At 47.6% G+C, this 20,633-nt stretch overlaps 6 protein-coding genes across 6 annotated transcripts; 2 read left to right on the top strand and 4 right to left on the bottom strand.

Annotated features, from left to right (window-relative positions):
* Positions 1-7,068: 7,068 nt before the first annotated feature.
* Positions 7,069-9,428, bottom strand: GGS22DRAFT_57526 (beta-lactamase/transpeptidase-like protein). Its single transcript, XM_047967453.1, has 4 exons — positions 8,677-9,428; positions 8,506-8,619; positions 8,196-8,451; positions 7,069-8,136 (listed from the first exon to the last, which is right to left on the bottom strand). The coding sequence occupies exons 1-4, from the start codon at positions 9,206-9,208 to the stop codon at positions 7,275-7,277; spliced, it is 1,764 nt and encodes a 587-aa protein (XP_047815675.1). The 5' UTR covers positions 9,209-9,428; the 3' UTR covers positions 7,069-7,274.
* Positions 9,429-9,578: 150 nt separating this feature from the next.
* On the bottom strand, positions 9,579-11,154 carry GGS22DRAFT_172066 (uncharacterized protein). Its single transcript, XM_047962694.1, has 2 exons — positions 11,011-11,154; positions 9,579-10,878 (listed from the first exon to the last, which is right to left on the bottom strand). Exon 2 carries the CDS (start codon positions 10,454-10,456, stop codon positions 10,118-10,120), a length of 339 nt encoding a protein of 112 aa, XP_047815674.1. The 5' UTR covers positions 10,457-10,878; positions 11,011-11,154; the 3' UTR covers positions 9,579-10,117.
* A 1,883-nt stretch (positions 11,155-13,037) lies between these two features.
* GGS22DRAFT_172059 (uncharacterized protein) lies at positions 13,038-14,314 on the top strand. Its single transcript, XM_047962693.1, has one exon. It carries the CDS (start codon positions 13,419-13,421, stop codon positions 13,938-13,940), a length of 522 nt encoding a protein of 173 aa, XP_047815673.1. The 5' UTR covers positions 13,038-13,418; the 3' UTR covers positions 13,941-14,314.
* GGS22DRAFT_57465 (glycoside hydrolase family 92 protein) lies at positions 14,282-17,432 on the top strand. The gene is made up of 5 exons (XM_047967450.1): positions 14,282-14,918; positions 14,983-14,996; positions 15,072-16,470; positions 16,529-16,678; positions 16,732-17,432. The coding sequence occupies exons 1-5, from the start codon at positions 14,710-14,712 to the stop codon at positions 17,369-17,371; spliced, it is 2,412 nt and encodes an 803-aa protein (XP_047815672.1). The 5' UTR covers positions 14,282-14,709; the 3' UTR covers positions 17,372-17,432.
* Positions 17,433-18,079, bottom strand: GGS22DRAFT_57488 (uncharacterized protein). The gene is made up of 2 exons (XM_047967451.1): positions 18,011-18,079; positions 17,433-17,949 (listed from the first exon to the last, which is right to left on the bottom strand). Exons 1-2 carry the CDS (start codon positions 18,056-18,058, stop codon positions 17,494-17,496), a joined length of 504 nt encoding a protein of 167 aa, XP_047815671.1. The 5' UTR covers positions 18,059-18,079; the 3' UTR covers positions 17,433-17,493.
* A 429-nt stretch (positions 18,080-18,508) lies between these two features.
* Positions 18,509-20,131, bottom strand: GGS22DRAFT_181577 (glycoside hydrolase family 43 protein; the record flags this gene model as incomplete). Its single annotated transcript, XM_047963877.1, has 2 exons — positions 18,509-20,029; positions 20,081-20,131. The coding sequence occupies 2 exons, from the start codon at positions 20,129-20,131 to the stop codon at positions 18,509-18,511; spliced, it is 1,572 nt and encodes a 523-aa protein (XP_047815670.1).
* Between the last annotated feature and the right edge of the window lie 502 nt (positions 20,132-20,633).

Below are 20,633 nucleotides of genomic sequence, written 5' to 3'. Positions count from 1 at the left end.
GCGCGGGGGAAGAAAGGACCAGTCCAAGGTATGACTGTGACCTTTTACCCCAAGTAACCTCACGTGTCCGAAGATCCAGCAATCTTATTTTCACCTCTGCAGGTTTTCCGTTAGCGTAGGAACTTCTCCAGCTCACGATAATCCGGGGATAACGTCAATATATTCCGGAAAAGGTGGGATAGGTACCACACATGAGGTGAAAAATTCGATTCTACAGGCCGATCATGGGATCCTAGTGTCGTATTGGCGCCGCGCGTCCCAGTATTTTCATGATCTATCCTACCATTTCTCTTACTGTGGCTACGGCCTGATATTTCGCGTGAAAATTCCGCCGATTACACGCCGTTCTGTTGGGCTGTCTTATGTCCCGTCCTGCCCGTCTAGAAGTTGCCTGGCCTAGCCGCCAAGGTGGCCTCGGGATGACGGAGAGGACCTAACTGTCGGTAAGAGTCTAGGCGACCCGCCGCCCTACCCATGAGGAGCTACTATTATATGCCGTGCTACCCCGCAATCTAATCACGCATATAGCTAGGTCCGAATGTTAAGGTTGCCCGCAGCTTTATATGTGTTTTCTAGCTGGCCTCGTGGCGCCCTTCCAAGACTGAGCTGTCAGCAAGGCGTGGCCGATCGTGTATGGTCCATATTACACCTGAAGATATGAGGTCATCACTGCATCCTTTTCAATGCGCATCTTACACTGCGGCGGTAGCATTGCAAATCTGTTGTTGAACCAGCCTCAAATCATTAGCGGCGTAAATAGGTGCCGATAGAAAGTTTGGTTCTCATGCGCATCTGCCAAACTTGCCCCCTTCGTCCGAGCGGGAGGTCCTAGCTGGTTGTGGCCAAGATGCCAGCCATCAACTGTGCCAAACTGAGCGCTAGAAGCTAGATGCTGTCTATATATATTCTGATGACCTGCCATTTCGGGATATTTCATGTTGGAGTGGTGGAATTTTGATATGTACGAAATAAAGTGCTCTCGTAAGGACGCTAGGGATGATGCTCACATGACTAATCAGACTGACCCGACGTCAGATAGAGTAGTATTTCTACTACCGTTGCCTTGGTCTCTCATCAGGTGCGGGATATGGTCTATGTTGAAGAGCTTGGTTTGAGTCGATTTACGCTCTTGTCGTGGTAGACGGGAGATCATTCCAGGAGTGTTGGATTCTCGGGTTTCGGGCTCTCCAAATAAGATCAGATGCTGCGAAGCGATTGAGACAGATGTAGGGTCTGATTTTAGGTAGTGTTGCAGCATGTCGACTCATATTGTGTAGGTAGTAATAACTACGAGACAGAGTCGGCAATGCATTGTACCTACATCGCATTTGCGTATAATCTGAATGGACTGTGGGGGTTGGTACATCGAATTCTTTGCGCCTGCAGACCCTAACTTTGACCTAATTACCGGAAAATCCTCGTGTCGTTGGTAAATATTGATCGTGTTGCCATTTCTGGGATAAGAAGAATTTATCAAGAAACCTTCATGTCGATTGCTAGATCTGACGAGTTAAACTCCACTAGCTTTGTCATTTTTAACTTGAATGGTACTTGGTAGGTAGAAAGTGTACCGAAACGAGTAAAATGCCGTACGATTTGAACTTTTAGTTTCCTGAATTGAGAAAGATTGGCGTTGTGCTCTGTTGCGTATATGGTTGCACCTAGGGTGGTATGTGGGATGCCTGTAACTAGTTGTAATGTGTTGATAGGATATAATTTTCGTGTTCTTGCTTAGATATCTAAATCGATATGATAGTATAGAAGCGAGAATTCTAGGTGTCGAGGCGCGGTATTAATCGACAATGCATATTTCGGGGCGCTGATATTCTCCGAATAATTGTGCTACGGGACAGTGTAGCCAAGGGTGGTGATATTCACCGGTCTCAGTGTATACCTAGTACCCATTTTGGTACTTGTCCAACTACCTCATACGAACAGGGTTGATTGTAGTAGCCCACTTCCGAGTTGCGGCTAGCCCAATGTCGAAAGCCTCATCATATAGATATGCAACGTACCACAGAGTTAGTATTCCTTAAACCTAACCTTATACTTGGCTTTGCTATACCTCGAAGCGTCTGGGCAGCTCATAGAAAGGGGTAGGTAGTAAGAGGCTCGGCTGCATTGAACAAGATCATCAGGGCGAAAGCGCGGATAAGTTCCGGACGGGAAGGTTGCAGGTATCTAAACCTCAAAGAGTAAACACCATCACGAGTGTGGTTGCCACACTGTGCAGGTTATAATAATAGAGGAGCTTGTTACTCGCTTTTGGTTCTTGCATGTTCGGCGACTTGTCAGCTTGTCCACTGTATCCGCTCTCGGCAACTGCTTCGACATTGGCAGTGATGCAGGAAGTAGGGTCTAGAATGCCGTAGTTAGACATGAAGCAACCAAGTTCCTAAAGCACATTGTTGTAGTCTCAATTAGGGCTGTCATACGAACTCGCCATATTGATCATGTTACTGCAACAGCTGTACAAGAACCGTAGCTTTTAAGATTGAGCACTCCTGAATCGAGCATGTCGGTAAATTGAGTAGGACTGAAAAGCCATAATATGAGAATGTCATTATTGTGATTGTACAGGCCGCCACAAATAAGCTGAGAGGGTAATCTCATAAAGGGATACGGGGTGGCTTGGCTTGGCTTATGTAGGAGATCTTGGAGTTGTGTTGGTGAGCCAATGTTGTAACCATTAAATTTTTGAGTTGGCCAATTGAAAGGCTGGTGTTGCGATTTATGAAGATCTCATTTACCGCAAATGAGCATGATGTAACAAAATGAGCCGTATAAGCAAAATGATGTCGATGGAAGGTTTTGAAAGTAAGTGGAAGGTGAATCAAGATTCGAGATGTCGTCTTGAAAGACTTTAAAGTTGAGTTTAACCTTAGATGGTCGGAGTTAAGAAGAAGTGGAGAAATCGGGAGAAGCTCGTTAAATTTCTATTGGTCCAAGCTGTTCTCCTATTAATAGATGTGGGTACCTACAAGTACGTACCTCCAAGTAAGCTTCCAAGTTGCAATACCTATTTTTAATGTTCACCTGAAATATTCAATATTCACTAACAATACCTCCTAATAACAAACAGCAAAATAAATTACGATCAATTAGGGACAATTGCAACTCGTCTAAGGATAAAGGACAATTACTCAGATTCAGCCTCATCCAAAATATATTCCCACGATCTATGGACAGCCCAACTACAACCACCTTCCACTTTACCTCTCGCTAAAGGCGTCTTACTGGGCAAAAACAAGGCACAGGCTGGGAATCAGCATCAGCAAACAAGTCCCAGTTAGTATCAGGTGTGTGATGACTGCACCCAGGCATTCAACCTCAAACACATCCTTCGATCATTTTGCGGTATAGCTTCAATGACGAATCCTCCCCGCACTATTATTTTGAAGCATTTAGGCGATGGTAGACCCATCTAGACCATACCGACTAGATTGAACAGGGCGACGCCCCGAATGGATGTGATCCTTCAACCCTGTAATAGAAGTCATCACTACAACATGCGATTTGTAGAGCCATCTCGCGCAAACTCCCCTATAACGACACTTCATCCATTGAACTTAGCCTGGAATTAAACAAGAATACGCATCTCGTCTAACTAGCGTTTTCCTGTTACAAAAATAACTATGAGGTAGAATGCGTATAATGGCTTTCGCCTAACTTATACGTCGTTAACCTGCGTCAACCGAGGCGCAGGTCTCGACTAAATTGATCCGCAATGAATTTCACCTTGCTCTTTCGGAAACATGAGCTCTAAACAACTACCATCGCGTAGGAATCTCTATCATTTTCTAGGTAACCATGGTTCACATATGGCAGCCTAGAACTCTTACTCGCCATATCGTGACTGAGAGGATGTAGTCATAAAAGGTGAGAAGATCCCTTCGATCTTATTGAATCCACACCCAAGACCAGTGTCTTTTTTTCCTCACTTCCATTCGTTTTCTTAGTTTAGGGCTTTCCTTCTCTTGGGCTCGGCTACCCGTTCATTTCTCAACTGTCCTTTCTGAATTTCTGAATATCGTCTTTCCTTCACCATGCTGTTTACAGGGAAGGACGCTTTAGTTGCCCTCCTCGTGCTTGCGCAGGGGTGGGCAGTGAAGGGTTCTCTAGAACGACGAGCCACTTCGAACCAAACTTTCATCACTACTCCTCCAATTGGTTCATCTTCCAGGTCTGCAGCACCAACTTCGACTTCGACTTCGATGGAGGATGATGAAGAATGTAGTAGCGAGCCTCTTTCCACCGCTGCAAGCATGACTAGCGCGATATCTTCTAACCACACTTCAACTGCGGGTCCTGAATTCACGACATTGACTGTCAACGTAACCTCTGTCTCGACTATCATTTCATGTGCAGCCACAATTACTAATTGCCCGGCTGCTTCTAACACGGCTGCTCTTAGCACTCTGCCTCCGGAAGCCGTATCGACCATACTCGTAACAAGTGTCGTCGATATTACCACTACTGTCTGCCCGGTCACGGAAGTCTCGAAGATCTCCTCGTCAATTGTAGCATCTTTCACTTTGTCAAACTCGCAGCATAGGCCTACAACTACCTCTACCGCCACTGCTAGTGTGAGAAGCTCTTCAAATGCTATTGGCATTAGTGCTACTAGCTCGGCAAAACCCATTGGAACGTCAACAAGCTCGGGAACGAGCCTCACGACCCCCGGACAAAAACCAACTGAGACCTTCTCCAACACTACAGCTCCCGGCACCGTAAGCTATAAACCTCATTAACTATATCTCGGGTAGTCGCTAACATATTCTCTAGGTAACTCTCTCATCTACAGCTTCTCCCCCAACAACAACGGCTAAGCCATCCGTTACTAACCTATCATCTTTCATGACATCCTTACCTCCGGTGTCAGTTATCACCAGTACGATTAGAAGCAGTTCCAACGGATCAGTTATCCTTAGCACATTGACTACTACTCGATCCGCAGTAACAAACGCGACATCTTCCGCCTCGCGTTCAGTAATCACTAAGACAGTCAGCATACCTTTCAACGGAACAGTGAGCCTTAGCACATTGACTAGCACCCAGGCTCTACCAACAAGTGCACCTTCGGAGACAGTGATTACCAGGACCATTAGCAGACCTTCCAATGGAACATTCATCCTCAGCACATTCACTACTACTAGACCCATTATGACCCATACGGGATCGGAGACAGTTACTAGGACGATCACTAGAAATATGAACGGAACAGATGTCATCAGCACGATAACTTTCACCCGGTCCGCGCCAACAAGTGCAGTATCTCCCACGGGATCTGTCATCACCACCAGCGCCCCTGGTTCAGTAGTCCTCACCACCGTCACCGTCTCTGGCTCCGTTCCCGTCGTCACAACCACCAGCCTACCCCCTAAAGTCGTAACCGTCACCGTAGGCAACAGCGCTAGCACCGACACGACCGTGACCAGCGTTTCCGGCGGCCAGACCACCGTCGTAACCGTCACAGTCGGCGGTTCGGAATCAACTCTTACCAGCGTATCCGGCGGAGCCACCACAATCGTAACAAAGACCATCGGCGGCGGCTCCGACACAACCATGACCGAAATCCCCAGCGGCCCAGCCACAGTCGTAACCAGGACACTCGGCGGCGGCGGCGAAGGCGGCACCGTAACAGTGACCGCCTCCCCATCGACCGTAACCATCGGCAACGGCTCCGGCCCAACCGCCGAACCGTCCACGGTGACCGTATCCGTCCCCGCGCCCTCTCAATCCGTAATCACGAAGACGATCGGCGGCGGCGAAGGCTCCACCGTAACCGTCACCGCGTCCCCATCCACAGTAACAGTCGGCGGCCCCGGCGGCAGCGGCGGCGCAACCACAATCATCACGTCGACGGCCGCGATATCCACCGTCACCGTCTCCGTGCCCGCGCCCTCGCAATCAGTAATCACCAAGACCGTGGGCGGGGGCGAAGCCTCGACTGTGACGGTTACTGCGTCCGCCGCCCCGTCGACGGTGACTGTAGGCGGTGGTTCGGGGTCAACTGTGACTGTGACCGCGACCGCATCCCCGTCGACGGTAACCGTGGGCGGAAACGGAGGCGGCAGCACCACGACCGTGTTCACGACTATGAGTGGCGCTGGCGGCGCGGTTTCGACCGTTACGAGTGTTGTCACGACGACGGTTCTGCCGAGCGGGATGTGTCCTTGCACGACTGGGGGTTTGTAAAGAACTACCTACCTAGTACCTACCGTAAATTGATACCTACCTACCTGGGTGCATATGGCTTACAAGGACGAGTTGGGACCGTGATGCGGGCGTTACATGGGTAGGTAGTTAGCATCTGAGCAGGAAAAAATTGTACATACATACGAGATATATCAGGGGACGTGCATGACCCAAGTCATGGATTGAGCCGGGCTGGTTTGTTTTATAGCGATTACGTTCTATTGTATATATTGAGCCCAACCGTCTTTTCCGATATGCATCGTGAATATCGCGCTCCGGGATTGGCATTATAGAATGTCAATTACCTGGACGACAGTGAAGATGTTCAATAAGTTTCCATTTGAGAATACTAGAATGAAACATGTATATTTAGGAAATAGCCTACCATTCCCAACCCAATCACCGCATTTCTGCTCGGCCCCCTCAAGTCCTATGCTGCGCCCTCGATCATCCTCAATAGTACAACCTCACAAAAACCCATCGTAGCATTGAATGCAAGAGTATCGCCCATACCTAGTTTGACATAAGTAAGGGTAGAAGCAAACACCAAGCCTTGGTAGCTCATGCGTGCCCCTCGCACATCTTCGTATCTGCACAGACTACGATATCCCTGCGTTGACATTTGGAGGCGTTGGAGATCGGAAAGGGAAAGAGGTACCAGTCGCTTTGAAGCGGGAAATGAGTACTGCAAGATACTATTCCCGAGAGATTGAATGTCGTAGTGGTCAGGCAGCAAGATATCAAGATAGGAGAAGCTGAGATACGGTGCCGGAAGCCGAAATTCGCTCAAGCATGTCTACGGACAGTAAAAAATTAGAACAACAAATTGGTCTGCGCGCCTACATTGCGAGACATGAGTAAAAATAATTTGGTTTTTATGTGACTAATAAATACATGGTAAGTTTCAAATAAGAAGACTTGGCCCTCGTACCGCTTTGATCTAGTAGTGATATTGGATAGGCGTTTAGCTACAAAACATTGCCGTGAGGTCCCCGAATTTACAGGTATTTCAGCGAGATAGCACTAATACAGCAAAGGCTTTCATATCGGATAGATACCACAAACTCCTGGTCATCTTACAACTCTCTTAAGTTTTGAAATGGCGTAATTCTCTGGAGTGTAGTTTGAAACCCAACCAGCTCAACGTTGGCCTCAACATCCGAGTCCCCGAGGACCAAGTCGAAAATCATCTCATCAAGTGCGCGGTACTCGTACACAAGTCTGTCCATCGTAATCCATGTCATACAATTGGCTTGCGGCCAGAAGAGCTGCGCATCGGCTTGTGCAATTTCCTCAGGAGTTCCGAGATCAACGGCCACACGCCACGCCGTCCGTGACCCATTAGTTAGGCCGGTTGGGTACAGTCGTGTTGAGACATGTGTATTCGAAAAACCGCTCGATATACCAGATGTGTAGTTGAGCCAATGAGAAGGGACGTCCGTGCCGCGAACAATCCAATTTGTGATATTGAGTCCTGGGCCTTCGTCATCCACGCTGAGCGTAATTGTCGAATTCGTCTCTTCATTCACATAGGTGCCGGCGAAAGCGGACCGAGCTTCGTCTTTTCCAGCCGCCTCAACAGCTGGAAGTAAAGTCGTGATGACCTGCGAGAATAATTGCTGTACGAGGTTACTGCTACTCTCAGGTCCTGATGCTAGGATGCTGATGACGAGATCGTAGTCGGGAACTACAGCAAACATTGCATGGTAGGTACCGCCATCCCCGCCCTTGGTATAAAATTCAACTAAGCGTTGGTCTAAAGTGACATTATCGGCGCGAATAATTTCCCACGGCGCACCGACAAACATTCCGATCGAGGAGGTGAGCGTCGCTGGCCCAAGCCACCGATGGGTTTGCGTCGGCGATGAAAATTTGTTTGTTAGGATTGCCTCCCCAAGGGTAAGAAGGTCATGCGTGCTAGAATAAAAGCCACCAGCACTTAAATAAGTTAATAGAAATGCTAGGGTATGGTGTTTGGTATAGAGTTATGTTCTTACGGGTCATCGATTCCTAACGTAGCGTCCCAGAATGTATCATTCAAACTGATAGCGCCCAAAGTGTCATTGGGTTTCGCAAACGTGGTGTCTCGCATGCCGAGTGGTTCTAGGATATGCTTCTGAACATATTGACTATAGGAGTAGCCGGCGATAGCCTGGACAACTAGGCTAAGTATGTAGAAAGCAGTGTTCGAATATAAGGGGCTCGTATATGGAGAGAACACAGGGTATCGCTTCCCGAAGTTGTCCCAAAAGTCTAGAAGAAATATATGAGTTGCAAGACTTGAATGGCTCGGCGTTGTGTACTCACCTTTTTCCTGGCAGGGCGGGAGGCCATCGAGTACGCCACAATTAAAATGTTCACGAGCTGGAGGAAGCCCAAGCTTGGTCCAATCAACAGGAAAACTACCCATATCCAGTATCACTTCATCGGCCTATTAGCTCTAGGTATACATTTAATAGAAACGTAGAAAACCCTTACGATCTGACCCGATCCCACTTGTATGTGTTGCCAGAGCCCAGACCGTGATATCGTCCCAGTCGACAGTTGTCATTCGGTCTATAGGGCTACTCTGCTGCTTTTTCAGTTCTCTGAGCCGCGGTAAATAGTTAGTGACGGGATCTTCCCAGCGAACACCGGTAGTCTTTAGAGCCACCATTAAGATTAATTTGGACACACTACCAATTCGATAGACAGTGGACGAATCAATGTGCGATGATCCACGTGGATCTAATATAGGTGGTGTATAGTGCACATTGGCAAATGATGCTGTCTCGTGAATAGACTTTACACCTATTGACAATGCTGTGCCGTTGAAATTTTCGGTGATGCCATCAAAAGTCTGCTGCAGTGCGCTCACTGCCGATTGTACAGCTGGGTTCGAGCTTGGGTTCGTCGGCGCTGGGAGAACTGGTCCCAAAGGTGGGCAATGGTTGTTTTTGGCAGCAAAAACATCGTCAATTAGTGTTATATATAAGGGGCACACCCCGAGGAGGAATCGGATCAATTTCATATCGATTTAGGTCTTTAACATTCTCAATTGCGAATAATAGAGGACATGGAAAAGTTGGGTGTCCTTTGTCGACATTTTGAACCTTTCGAATAAGAATTTTGAATTTCGAAATGGTAAAATAAAGAATAGGCCTTGATCGAAGGCTCGACGCAGCCACTTCTCATCGAGGAAGGCGTAACTCAACATGTTGATTGGATTCTGTTTCACGTTTGTGTTTTGTATAACAAGAGTTGAGGCAGATAATGACGGTCGGAAGGGTTCAAGGAAAGCACGAACAGATGAACCGCCACATATTACGTAAGCTCAAAATAGGTACGATTCGAAACTCTAGAACCCGCTGTTCCCAGATCTCAATTAGCATTTCTACAACAACAATTCAGATTCCATCTGTATTAGGTGTTGAACTCGCATTCGATATCTACAGTGCATCACTTTTTACTATTTTGTGAAATGAATTATAACAGGGGTATTCCGATCTCTATTCCATTTGCTTCTCATAATTGCACACATTAAATCATAACGATCTTTGAGCAGACTCAGCTGCTCTCAGCATAACATAACCCTCAACCAAGCGAATGAGGCTCCATTGCCATCATCAAACGAATAGCACTTGACGATAATTCCTCCGCATTTCATCGGCGCTGTTATTGGACTTCCCTTCAACCAAGCGAATGTCTTTTATCGAACTCATTAAATATTAGAGCTTGAAAGACTATGCTCCAACGCTGCCGTCGTCCCCGTCTCAACTGGGAGCTCGGATGATCGTCGCGCGGGGCGCATTATCGTTGTTGTCTTCCGTCGTCTCAGCTCGTATTTTGCGAGGACGATCACATTCGGTATGGCGGAAACTCGATTCGAAATACCCCATATCTTTTTTTTGTTGTAATCCGCATAATATCCTCGGTAATCCTATAGGCATAACTCCTGGAAACACACTTCAGCCTCTCGCCATTCCCTCACAGCACATTGGAGGAGGTTTTCTTCGGTACATTGATCTTGGCGCTTGACCACCCTCATTTTACTCTCTGCACCTGAGCATACTTGCGCAAAGCATAATGTGCTTTCCAGCCCCGTATCGTTGACGCAATCCCTAATCTTCGCCATCGAGCAACCGCTGCTTCTTAAGCTCTTTAGCGTCCTTATCGTATGCCCCTCGACGTCGTACGGTAGCGCGGCAGGTATCGCGGCTATGAGAGATGCGCACATGACTAGAACCACGGCAACGTTGGGAAAAGCGGCGAACTTCATGACGACAGCGATATATCTTGATTTCCAGGCTGCTTAAAGATCGTCCTTGGTGGAGAGAGTGACTCGCGGGTATAAATAACAAGTATTGCAGTAAACGAAAGTAGTTTGCGGATCGTCGAAGAGATGTCGCAATTGAAGATCTACATATGAACAGCACTGATCGCCCCAGATTCTTTTATTTATACATGCAGCTACATTTATTATATCGAGCAGCTTCGGAAACATCCCGGCAAGAAGGACTAAGGGGATGTGAGATCTTGAAGCAGGTGAAACTCGCCTTGATCACCAATAGCGTGCATCTGAAACAGAGTCCCCGTGGTGTGAGCCAAGAACCTCTACGCCGGGTCTCAAATAAGATAAACACAAATACGAACATGTACTGTAGTTTAATACAGTACCAATCGTATCAGTTTATCAGCCTAGTGAGTACAATACGTCTCCCTCTTCATTCAGCTAGTGTATTCGCCGTCTCAGTTCATGATTTGACACGAGCTTTTATCCACACACACTTCTGAGAAACAATGTTGTTGCTAAGTCGATTACGACGGTCCAAGTTTGATGTTTCCGCGCTGAAACAGCATCGCGGACCTAACCCCAGATTCATCACGACCCCACCCAAATTTATTCCATTGGAAGGCAAAAAGATAACGAAGCTTACGACCCTCTCTGTCACAGGAGATCTGCGGCTAGGATATAAACTCTTGGCTTCGTCGCAGCTATCCAAACAGCTCGGAGACATCCTCGCAGGCCGTGTCCCAGGTCTCCTACAAGACGAACGACTGTTAAGACGGCAATGTCATATCGAACTCGGCTCCTAACCGATGATTTCATGCAGCTCTGCCGTTTACCCGTATTAGGTAAAGCTCTACATGTGTGTTTAGCTCGGTGGAGATGAAATGTTTCTACATATGTTTTTATCGATCGTCTTATCCATCAACAGACAAATCGCACAGACTATTCATACCCACATTCCACATACTACACGAGGATTAGCCCTCACATAGTTACTCAATTAGGAGTTTCATAAGAATGGCGCTTCTTTAAAGAAAATACACGCCACAAGAGGGTACCAGAGAGAGGAGATTAATATTGCCTATCTACTTTCCCCCCCTGCATACCTACCTAGGCAAGTATCGATCTATCTATTATTGTTTGGCCGGATAGGCGTAGATTTATGAGCATCCCTTCGACACAAAGATAAGACAGCAATTCTACTAAAACAAATACCAGTGCCTCTATGATTAACACGATCTAGAATACACATTGCATTGCTTTGTTACGCTTCGCGAACTGTTACCTGCAAGGGAAGGACCGCTCCGTGCCGGTTTAAGGGGTATCATATGTTAAGAGTCCATTTGCACTTCCAATCTGAAGATTCGCATCTTCGCGATTAGGTGAAACAGCTAAATTGCTAACGTGAGCACGCGTCTCGGAGGTCTCTGTCAAAGCAATGAATACCTAAGTAGGTAAGTATGGGTTACTTCGTCTTGTATGTGAGGCTACGCCTAACGTTACGTACACCACGCCATTTCGAAACTCTCGAGTTTCACATACAAAGAAAGAATATCGCCAAACTAGAGCCTCATTTATAATATCGAATATTATATCGGCTTTACGTATGCTCGTCGTCGCTAGGCCCGCGTGTTCTTTTCGTACAATCCACGCGCTCTCTGTTCAATTATTCTTACCTACCTACTACTTAGTAGTTAGATGACTTCCTAGGCTGTTATGCGCTGAACATATTGAATAGATTCCTGCCTCGCTCATTCAGTTTCTCATGCACATTTCCATGGAGTCCAAATGCTCGTCGATGCTTTTCACCAGAAACTTCAGCGATATGCCTTCAGTAATTATGCTCCGAAAAGGGGCTCTGCCCCTGACTCAACCCACGGAAGAAACTGGGAGATATTTTGGCCAGATAACGGCACATCGCATAATATAAGTTCTCCTGTTAATATCTTTGGGGTGACCTTTCTTGGAATTTTAATCTAGTGGTACTAAAGTTGATCCAAGTAGACATGTTTAGATCTAGATCAAAAGAGATTGAAGTCTTGATGTCAGCTGGCAAGGGTCGATTTGATATGAGCTGGTTCGGGGAATGTACAATCTCCCTTTCCCTGACATTTCTTGTCCATTTAAGGGCCAAATATGGCTATAATAAACCTCGATGATGCGCGGAAGAGAGCCTTTGTGGGAGCTCAATAGATGCCATGGAGGAATTCGTAGAAGAATGGTCTCCTAATGATAGCAGATGGCATAAGGTGGTGTCTCGTGTCGCTTCTATATGATTGAGTTTACCCAGGCTTCATTTTGGCAGCCAGAAATCACACTATCAAAGTGTGTCTAGTGTGTTGTAGGTAGGTAGGTAAGTATAATGTAATGACTTGTCTGAATTCTCATGGTCGTACACTTGGACACAGCATACTTGAATTACAGGTAGAGATGCCTACGACTTTATATCGTCTACCACCGAGGCACCGAGGTATTCACGCTAGAGCTGCAGGATTGGGCTGAAATGGACATATACCCTAAGGTGCGAGAAAACTTCAAACAGGGATATAAAAGCATTAGCAAGGAAGTTTACCAATCAAAGGAACTATATCATACTTATCTCGAGCTCTCATTGGCTCTGGTCCTATGCGGTACTTATTTTGAGGCTATCGTGCACGTCAGACATGGCAGAATCGACCCTGAACCCAACGGTGGCGTTCCTACTAAATATGCCGGTCATAGGGATCGGAATTAGCTGGAACCCGGAAGATGCACGTATGATGGGCCATGTGGATATCTCGCCTCCTCGATCGACACGTTGGACTCCGCCACGTAGCTGACCGCCCCATCGCAGCTCCATATTCGAGCATAACACGACCTTTAAGAAGCCCGAACGACCCTCCTCAAATTTTTTACCAGTTTTTTGTAATTGAAAGACTCTTTTCAGAAATCGAATAAAAATCCTCGCATCATGGTCTACAACTTCCGAGCGGCACCGCCTATACCCGCCTACTTCATTGGCGCGGGAAGCATCCTTCTTGGCGTGAATTGCTTCTTCCGCCCCACACAAGAGTACGGCCGATTCGGCTTACCGCTGGAACCTGCACCCCGGTCCAAGCGGGATCGGGGCGAAAAACGCGAGCGAGGCGAACGTGGTGAAAGACGATCTAGCAGCGCTGAAGAAGGTCGCGCTTCCCCGTTGATACACCTAAAGGGCATCCGCGAAGTCACATACGGTCTATCGCTTGGCGTTCTAAAGTGGCTGAAACACGATGACGCCGTCACGGCGTTCACGGCGATTATAGCGCTCGCGGGCCTGGGAGACGGCCTCGTCATCTGGTTTAACGGAGGGGAGAAAAACAGGAAGAAGGCTTGGGCACACTGGGGCGCTTTCGTGATCCTCGGCGGGTGGTCCGTGTGGAGGACGTTAACAACAGCGAGCCCTAGACTGTTGGGATCGGGATCGGGAGGGTTCCAGGTTTTCAGGAAATAAATTGGTGGCTTTCTCGGGTGGCGGAAATGGGTTATCTCCGAGCCAGCCACATGCTCAACGATTTCGAATTCTCATCGAGGAATTTGGACGCAGAGCTGATGGGCGGGATGAGGGAGGATGCGTGCATTTTCTTTCCTGGGGGGAGGGTATAGGTATCATACGCTGTTTGGCTCGGAGAGCTGGGTCATATATACGGGTTACATCACACGAGAGAAAAAAATATTATATCGGGAGAAAGTCTAGGTACTACTTACTCTAGCATGACCTGAAAAAAGGTATCAATCGAATTGTTATAGACTATCGGCTGACTGCGGATATTTCGGCGATGTTTACCGGGAGTTGGGTTCCGACGGTGTGGAACGAGATGAAGACAAACCCCGCAATCCTCCATTCTGCTCTCCGTAATTCTCGAAGTCTGCGATCTAGTGACCCGAGCTTCAACAGTATGAGGTTTCTAGAAAGCTAATAGTTATACCGTAACCTCGGGTAAGAATTACGGCGAACTTCAAGATTTCAGCGGTGAAGAAAACCGGAAGCGGCTTAGCGAACGCCTTCGAGGGCTTGGGGATAAAGAAATTTGGGGTACGACGGAGATATTATGGAGTCGTATGGGGTATCCTGGTTGGAGAACCGATCGAGATTGGGGATTCTGGGATTACATTAAAGAACGTAGATCGACGAGCCTCAAAGGTAGGAAATATGTTCCTCGCCAATTTCTTCCGTGGGCTTTTGCCAGTGGGACCTTTGAGACCGTAGGTAATTTGGAGCGATGAAGCTCCCCCGGAGTTATGTCGTCAGCATTTTGATGCTGGCCGTGAGGGCTACCCAAGCCAATGCAGCCAAAGATTTCACAGGATATGTGAATCCCTTCATTGGCACCGAAGGCCCAGTGAAGGGTACAGCTTTTAACGCTGGCAATGTCTTTCCCGGGGCTACTCTTCCCTTCGGAGCAGTCAAGGTTGGGATTGACACTACTCGGTTCGTATTCTTATGCATTTTTCTTTCGTAATATTGATTAGGTCCTTGCTAATTAATATAAAAGGTGGAATGTCTCATGTAAGTTTAACCTCGGTGACGATAGTTAAAGGCGGGAGTAATAAAGGCGGTTTTCACTAACTTTGATGATTGCAGTCTCGGCAAATGGTGGATATACACCAGATGGCAACGTAACCGGAATCACGATGCTCCACGAAAGTGGAACGGGAGGTGCACCGACATACGGGTTCATACCGCAGATGCCCCTTACAACTCTCGATGGTGTCAATTTACTAGATAACCTGACTTACATGCAACCAAGAGTCGGCGAAGATGTAGCTAGCGTCGGATACTATAAGACTCAGCTTCAGAGCGGCGTCACTGCCGAGATGAGTGCTAGCATGCATGCCGGAATTATGAAGTACACATACCCTAAAGACGCCGACGGACGTTTCGTTCTCGTCGACCTAAGTCACTTCCTCCCAAGCACTGGAAAGAAAGAACAATGGTATAGCAACGGGAAACTTGAGCGTAGCGACGATGGTGCCTGGTACTCGGGATATGGCGTTTACCGAGAGGGCTGGGCTTGGGGCGGTGACTTTCGAGTATACTTCTGCGCTCAATTCGACTCTACCCCGTCGCAAGCCCAGCTATTCTCGGGGAAGGCAACAGATCCATACTGGCCAAACACTACTGATGTTAAGCCGACTTTTACCAATCGGACCTGGATCGAGGGTGGAACTATAGGATACCAGTACGCAGACCGAATTGGTGGTCTATTTGAATTCCCGTCGAACGTCACGACTGTCAAATCTAAAGTCGGGATATCGTGGGTTTCAACAGACAAGGCGTGTCAATTCCTTGAAGAAATCCCGCATTGGGATTTGGAAGTAGTACGAGATGCCGCTAAAGATCAGTGGAACTCGGAAGTACTCTCGAAAATTGATGTTACAACTACGAACGACACTCAGTTAGAGATGTTTTATACGGCGATGTATCATGCTCACCTACTCCCGTCAAACAGGACAGGGGAAAATCCGTATTGGGAATCCGATGAGCCTTATTATGATGATTTCTACACCATTTGGGATACATTCAGATGTCTTCATCCCCTCCTAACCCTCATTCAACCCAAGACTCAAATCGGGATTGTCCGAGCTTTAATTGACATCTGGCGATTCGAGAGATTCATGCCGGATGGGAGAAGCCATAACTTCAACGGCAGGGTACAAGGGGGTTCCAACTCGGACAACGTGCTCGCCGACGCCTATGTCAAGGGGCTTCAGGGAGGCATCAATTGGACAGACGGCTACGCAGCTATGAAAACTAATGCGGAAATCCAACCATACAATAATTTCGACTTCGAGGATCCGACGGGGAGCACGAAAGAAGGTCGCGGTGCGCTCAATGATTGGAAGAAATATGGCTATGTGACGCCTTCAAAAGGCCGGTGTCTTAGCAAGACGGTCGAGTACTCATTGAATGACTTCTCGCTGTCTCAAGTCGCCAAGGGAGAAGCACCTGAAGATGCAGTCAAATATCTGAATCGTTCAGCGTGAGTAGACTATCAACCCTCAACGCGATTGGAAGAAGGCATTCTAATTTGGTAATAGGGGCTGGCAGAAGACGTGGGCCGCGGACGTGACATCATTGAATGTTACCGGTTTCCTCGCCCCGATGTACCCGAACGGCACCTATCAAGACTACGATCCACTATCATGCGGTGCCTGCGAATGGAGCAGTATCAGCTACGAGGGTGTTCCGTAAGTACCCTTCTCACTCTCCCTCCAAATCTCACCAACTAATAATTCTCTAGGTGGGAGTACACCTGGACAATCCCATTCGACATGAAGTCCCTAGTCTCTCTCATGGGCGGCCCCGAAAAGGCCGAGGCAAGACTCGACACCATGTTCATCCCGGGCCTCACGCGGTCGAACCAAGGCGGAAACAGCCTCGGCACGACGATATTCAACCCCGGGAACGAGCCGAGCTTCATGACGCCGTTCCTATACAACTACTTCCCGAAGCGACAGCATAAGTCCGTTCAGAGATCGCGCGAAGTCGTTGACCAGTACTATAACACCGGGCGCTCGGGGATCCCGGGGAACGACGACGCGGGGGCTATGAGCAGCTGGTTGGTCTGGAATATGATCGGCTTGTACCCTGTGGTGACGCAGCCGGTGTACTTGGTCCTTGCCCCGCGGTTCGGGGATGTTACTATGAAACTTGGGGATGAGGGGGCGGTTTTGAGGATAATGGCTACGGGGCTGGATAAAGGGCCGTATGTACAAAGTCTTAAAGTTAATGGTGAAGCGTGGGATAAGAGTTGGATTGGACATGAAGATATAGTGCGGCCTGGGGGGCAGGATAGCTTGTTGGAGTTTGAGCTGGGCGCTGAGAAGACGGCGTGGGATGTTGGTGAGGTGCCGCCTAGTCCTGGTCATGTTGTGCTATGATAGCCATCTGAGCATGATACTTTGGGAATGCTTGATACATATGAAAAAAAGGGGTTGTTTCAATTAAAATGGTTATTGTGTATAGGTATCCGATTGAGCTATATCGCAGAACTCTAGCCGATCTACGAATCAGCACCAAGCCTCTTTCTGGGCGCCGACTGGCCTTTCTTGGGACTCCCAGAAATTAAGTCATATACACCTCCATTAGACGCAGCGATGCTTTGGATGTCTTTAAACCCTAGAGTAGCGAGGTTCAAAGCGAGAAGTACAGACTGGGCCGAACCAAAAGTGACTCGAACGGTTTGAACATTATCGGGTGAGCTCAATTCAACCAGAACCACGGTCTTTTCACCAAGAGATCGTTCATCTAAGACAGCGAAGTGATGTGCTTGAGGGAACTGGCGCGATATTTCCTTCACCGACTGACCTATAAAGGGAGAATCAAATGGCTGAAAGGGTGGGGTTGAGGCGGTGGTATGGGACATGTTGTCGGCTTTAGTGACAACCGCGAGAGATGGTTCACTTGGGGCCATTTTCTTAGCACCCTCAAGTGAATCGCTTAGGAGCTTTTCTATCGTCTTTCTCATCGTCTTATGTTAGCGGTGCTCATCGACCAGGATGGATTGAACCGATACTTACTGCGATCGGCAACTCCGCGGTGCAGAAAACAGGGAAGATAGAAGACATATTTTGTGTTAAGAAATATTTACTTCTTTTGGGTATATATAGGTATCAACCCTGTGAATTGACAGCCCGCACTCGAAATATGCGTGAAAAGAGTTTTTTTTTTTTTTTTTTACGTGCCCAGGTGGTTATGAATTTGGAGGGCGGGATCGCCTCTAGAATAACGGGTCTTGAATACCCCGTCTGTCATGCCCGCCTATCATCAGCACCTACCAGACATCCATATGGTAATCGTAGGATTTACCTACCAGTTGTATCTTAGTATGTGTCAATTCTCGGGTTGAAGCATGCGTTAGAGATATTCCCAGCTATAGAAAATGAGCATTGGTTCTCCTCAACTTGATTATATTTATCTACCTAGTACTCAGGATCTAAACCAGAAATTTATATAACACCTAATACATATTGCGTCGAATAGGAGAATAAGGTGAGTAATAACCCTTTATGGTTAAATTAGGCGCTTGTAAACGAAAGGGCTCGGACTGAACCACCAAGTTCTTTGGTGGCGTAATTGAAGATTCCAAAGCGATAACCCATGAAATAAGACCATCCAGTATACATGGTATACGGCTCTCCTAGTTGAGTAAACTCTTGCCCGTCGGTGCTGTAAGAGAAGTTGGCAGCGTATGTACCGCTCGCACGCGCATCCAACGATGCTCGAAGCCATAAGGTCTTGTCCGAGGGGATGTTCGTTTCTGTAGCAACTACATTCCCATTACCAGTCGTATTCAGTGAGGATTCATCTTGAGTAATGTTGTGGACAACGGTCAAAGTGTAATCCGCTCCAGTGCGATAGACACCAATATAAGCGGTGCGATCACGGAAAGCCGCGAGACCAAATCGATCGCCATCGGCCATTTTGCTGAAATCGACTTCAAGGGTGCCAACGGGAAACTCGCCGTGAACTCGATGGGTTAGCGTGTTACGTGCTGCGTAGAAGTCATCTGTTACGGTTACAGTGGATAAGGTGATGCCGCCATCGCCAACTTTGTACTTGGTCTCGTCCGGATTGTGATTCCATTCCCAATCGGGTGTCAAAGAATCTCCATCAAATGTGTCAGTGCGAGTCCAACTTTGAACAGTTTTTAGTGGAAGTGGCGCCGGATAAGAGGAGCCCCATCCACCAGATCCGTCTGCGACGAAAGAAGGGAAGCCATCATCTTCCCACTTGACAGGAGCTAAAACTGGTATACGGCCGTTGGGGTATGCCCATGTGAAGGACATATAGTACCAGTCTCCAGTTGAAGCTTTAACAAGACTTCCTTGGTGAGGTGCGCCCCCTCCACTTGCAAGAGGGGTCTTGACGCCATTGACGAGTATCTTGCTCTCATATGGACCCCAGGGGCTATCAGACTTCCAGATATATGTGATATCGCCTGGATGGTCATCAAGGATGTAGTAAAGGCCATCTTTCTTGTACATTCGGTTCCCCTCAATCGCGTCTTTCCCTACGTCTGAAGCGCTGAAGACATGTTTGGCCTGCGCTTCGCTGAGCCCATCCTCGGATAGTTGGGCCACAGATACATCCGTAGAACCGTATACCACGTACATCGTATCATCGTCGTCTATTAAGAGACCACAATCATAGTAGCATGTTCCTCCGGGAAGCACAGCCGCCCTAGTCCATGGTCCAGCGGCATCCTTGGCGGTATAAACGTAGGTATAATAGAAATCAACACAACCAATCCAATACCAAAGCCCAGTACTCTCGCGGAACCGCATGGTAGAGGCCCATGTACCTCCACGATATGCATGTCCATTTGTCAAATTGTAACGTTCTCCGAAGTCGAGAGTAGGGACAGAGTGACCGATGAGTTCCCAGTTAACAAGGTCTCCGGATTTCAGAACAGGCGCGCCCGGGCTGTAGTGCATGTTTGAGGCAGAAAAATAGTATAGTCCATCAGGGCCAACTGTGACGTCGTTGTCGGCGAAATCTTCAAAGACCACGGGATTCTGAAAAGAATCTGCCCGATCCTGTAGCGAATGATCGATAGTACCCGACGACGGGGCCACTCTCGACCACACTGGGTTGAAGTGTAGCAAGCTGAAGACTACTAAAGTCCACATGATCGCCATGTCGTTGATTTTGTAACTTTCTGGCACTGATGGCACCTAATGAGTAGCAGCAGCTCGTTAACTCTAGATGCTGAGATGTTGCCTTAGTATGATCCCATGCTGCTGAAGAAACAGCTCTCTTTTATAGATGAGCATGATAAATCTCTTCAACATAGATACTTACCTACGCTGTCATCAAGTCAAACACCATTAGTACGCTTCTCAGGATAAACATTATTAGCACGCTTCTACAAAGTACTAAAGGGGCATTTAATACCGAGGTCGTATTGTGGGCGATCTTTGGATACAGGCGATGCCACTAAGCTCTCTTGATCGGACGTTCATTGCCAGGATTTATGAAACACCCCATTCAACGATACAACGTCGCTCCCTAATTCCTTGAATCCAATTTTATCTCGATTCTCTATAGACGTGCGAATTGCGAAAATATTCTGTCTGTTGGATTGGACTTAGGGAAGATAAAAAATGCCCTATGGTGGGTATTTTGTCGTATTAGGTGATA

Source organism: Annulohypoxylon maeteangense, assembly GCF_022496945.1.
Source record: "Annulohypoxylon maeteangense strain CBS 123835 unplaced genomic scaffold GGS22scaffold_18, whole genome shotgun sequence".
Lineage (NCBI taxonomy): Eukaryota > Fungi > Ascomycota > Sordariomycetes > Xylariales > Hypoxylaceae > Annulohypoxylon > Annulohypoxylon maeteangense.
The sequence above is the reverse complement of the archived record's forward strand: the minus strand, read 5'-3'. Positions and strand labels throughout refer to the sequence as shown.

Coding starts and splice junctions, on each gene's coding strand:
- GGS22DRAFT_172066 (XM_047962694.1), bottom strand. CDS start 10,456: ATGAAGTTCGCCGCTTTTCCCAACGTTGCCGTGGTTCTAGTCATGTGC.
- GGS22DRAFT_57488 (XM_047967451.1), bottom strand. CDS start 18,058: ATGTCTTCTATCTTCCCTGTTTTCTGCACCGCGGAGTTGCCGATCGCA. Junction 17,950..18,010: donor CCGCGGAGTTGCCGATCGCA/GTAAGTATCGGT, acceptor ACGATGAGAAAG/ACGATAGAAAAGCTCCTAAG.
- GGS22DRAFT_172059 (XM_047962693.1), top strand. CDS start 13,419: ATGGTCTACAACTTCCGAGCGGCACCGCCTATACCCGCCTACTTCATT.
- GGS22DRAFT_57526 (XM_047967453.1), bottom strand. CDS start 9,208: ATGAAATTGATCCGATTCCTCCTCGGGGTGTGCCCCTTATATATAACA. Junction 8,620..8,676: donor AAGTGGGATCGGGTCAGATC/GTAAGGGTTTTC, acceptor AGGCCGATGAAG/TGATACTGGATATGGGTAGT. Junction 8,137..8,195: donor ACGTTAGGAATCGATGACCC/GTAAGAACATAA, acceptor AACTTATTTAAG/TGCTGGTGGCTTTTATTCTA.
- GGS22DRAFT_57465 (XM_047967450.1), top strand. CDS start 14,710: ATGAAGCTCCCCCGGAGTTATGTCGTCAGCATTTTGATGCTGGCCGTG. Junction 16,471..16,528: donor AAATATCTGAATCGTTCAGC/GTGAGTAGACTA, acceptor ATTTGGTAATAG/GGGCTGGCAGAAGACGTGGG. Junction 16,679..16,731: donor ATCAGCTACGAGGGTGTTCC/GTAAGTACCCTT, acceptor ATAATTCTCTAG/GTGGGAGTACACCTGGACAA.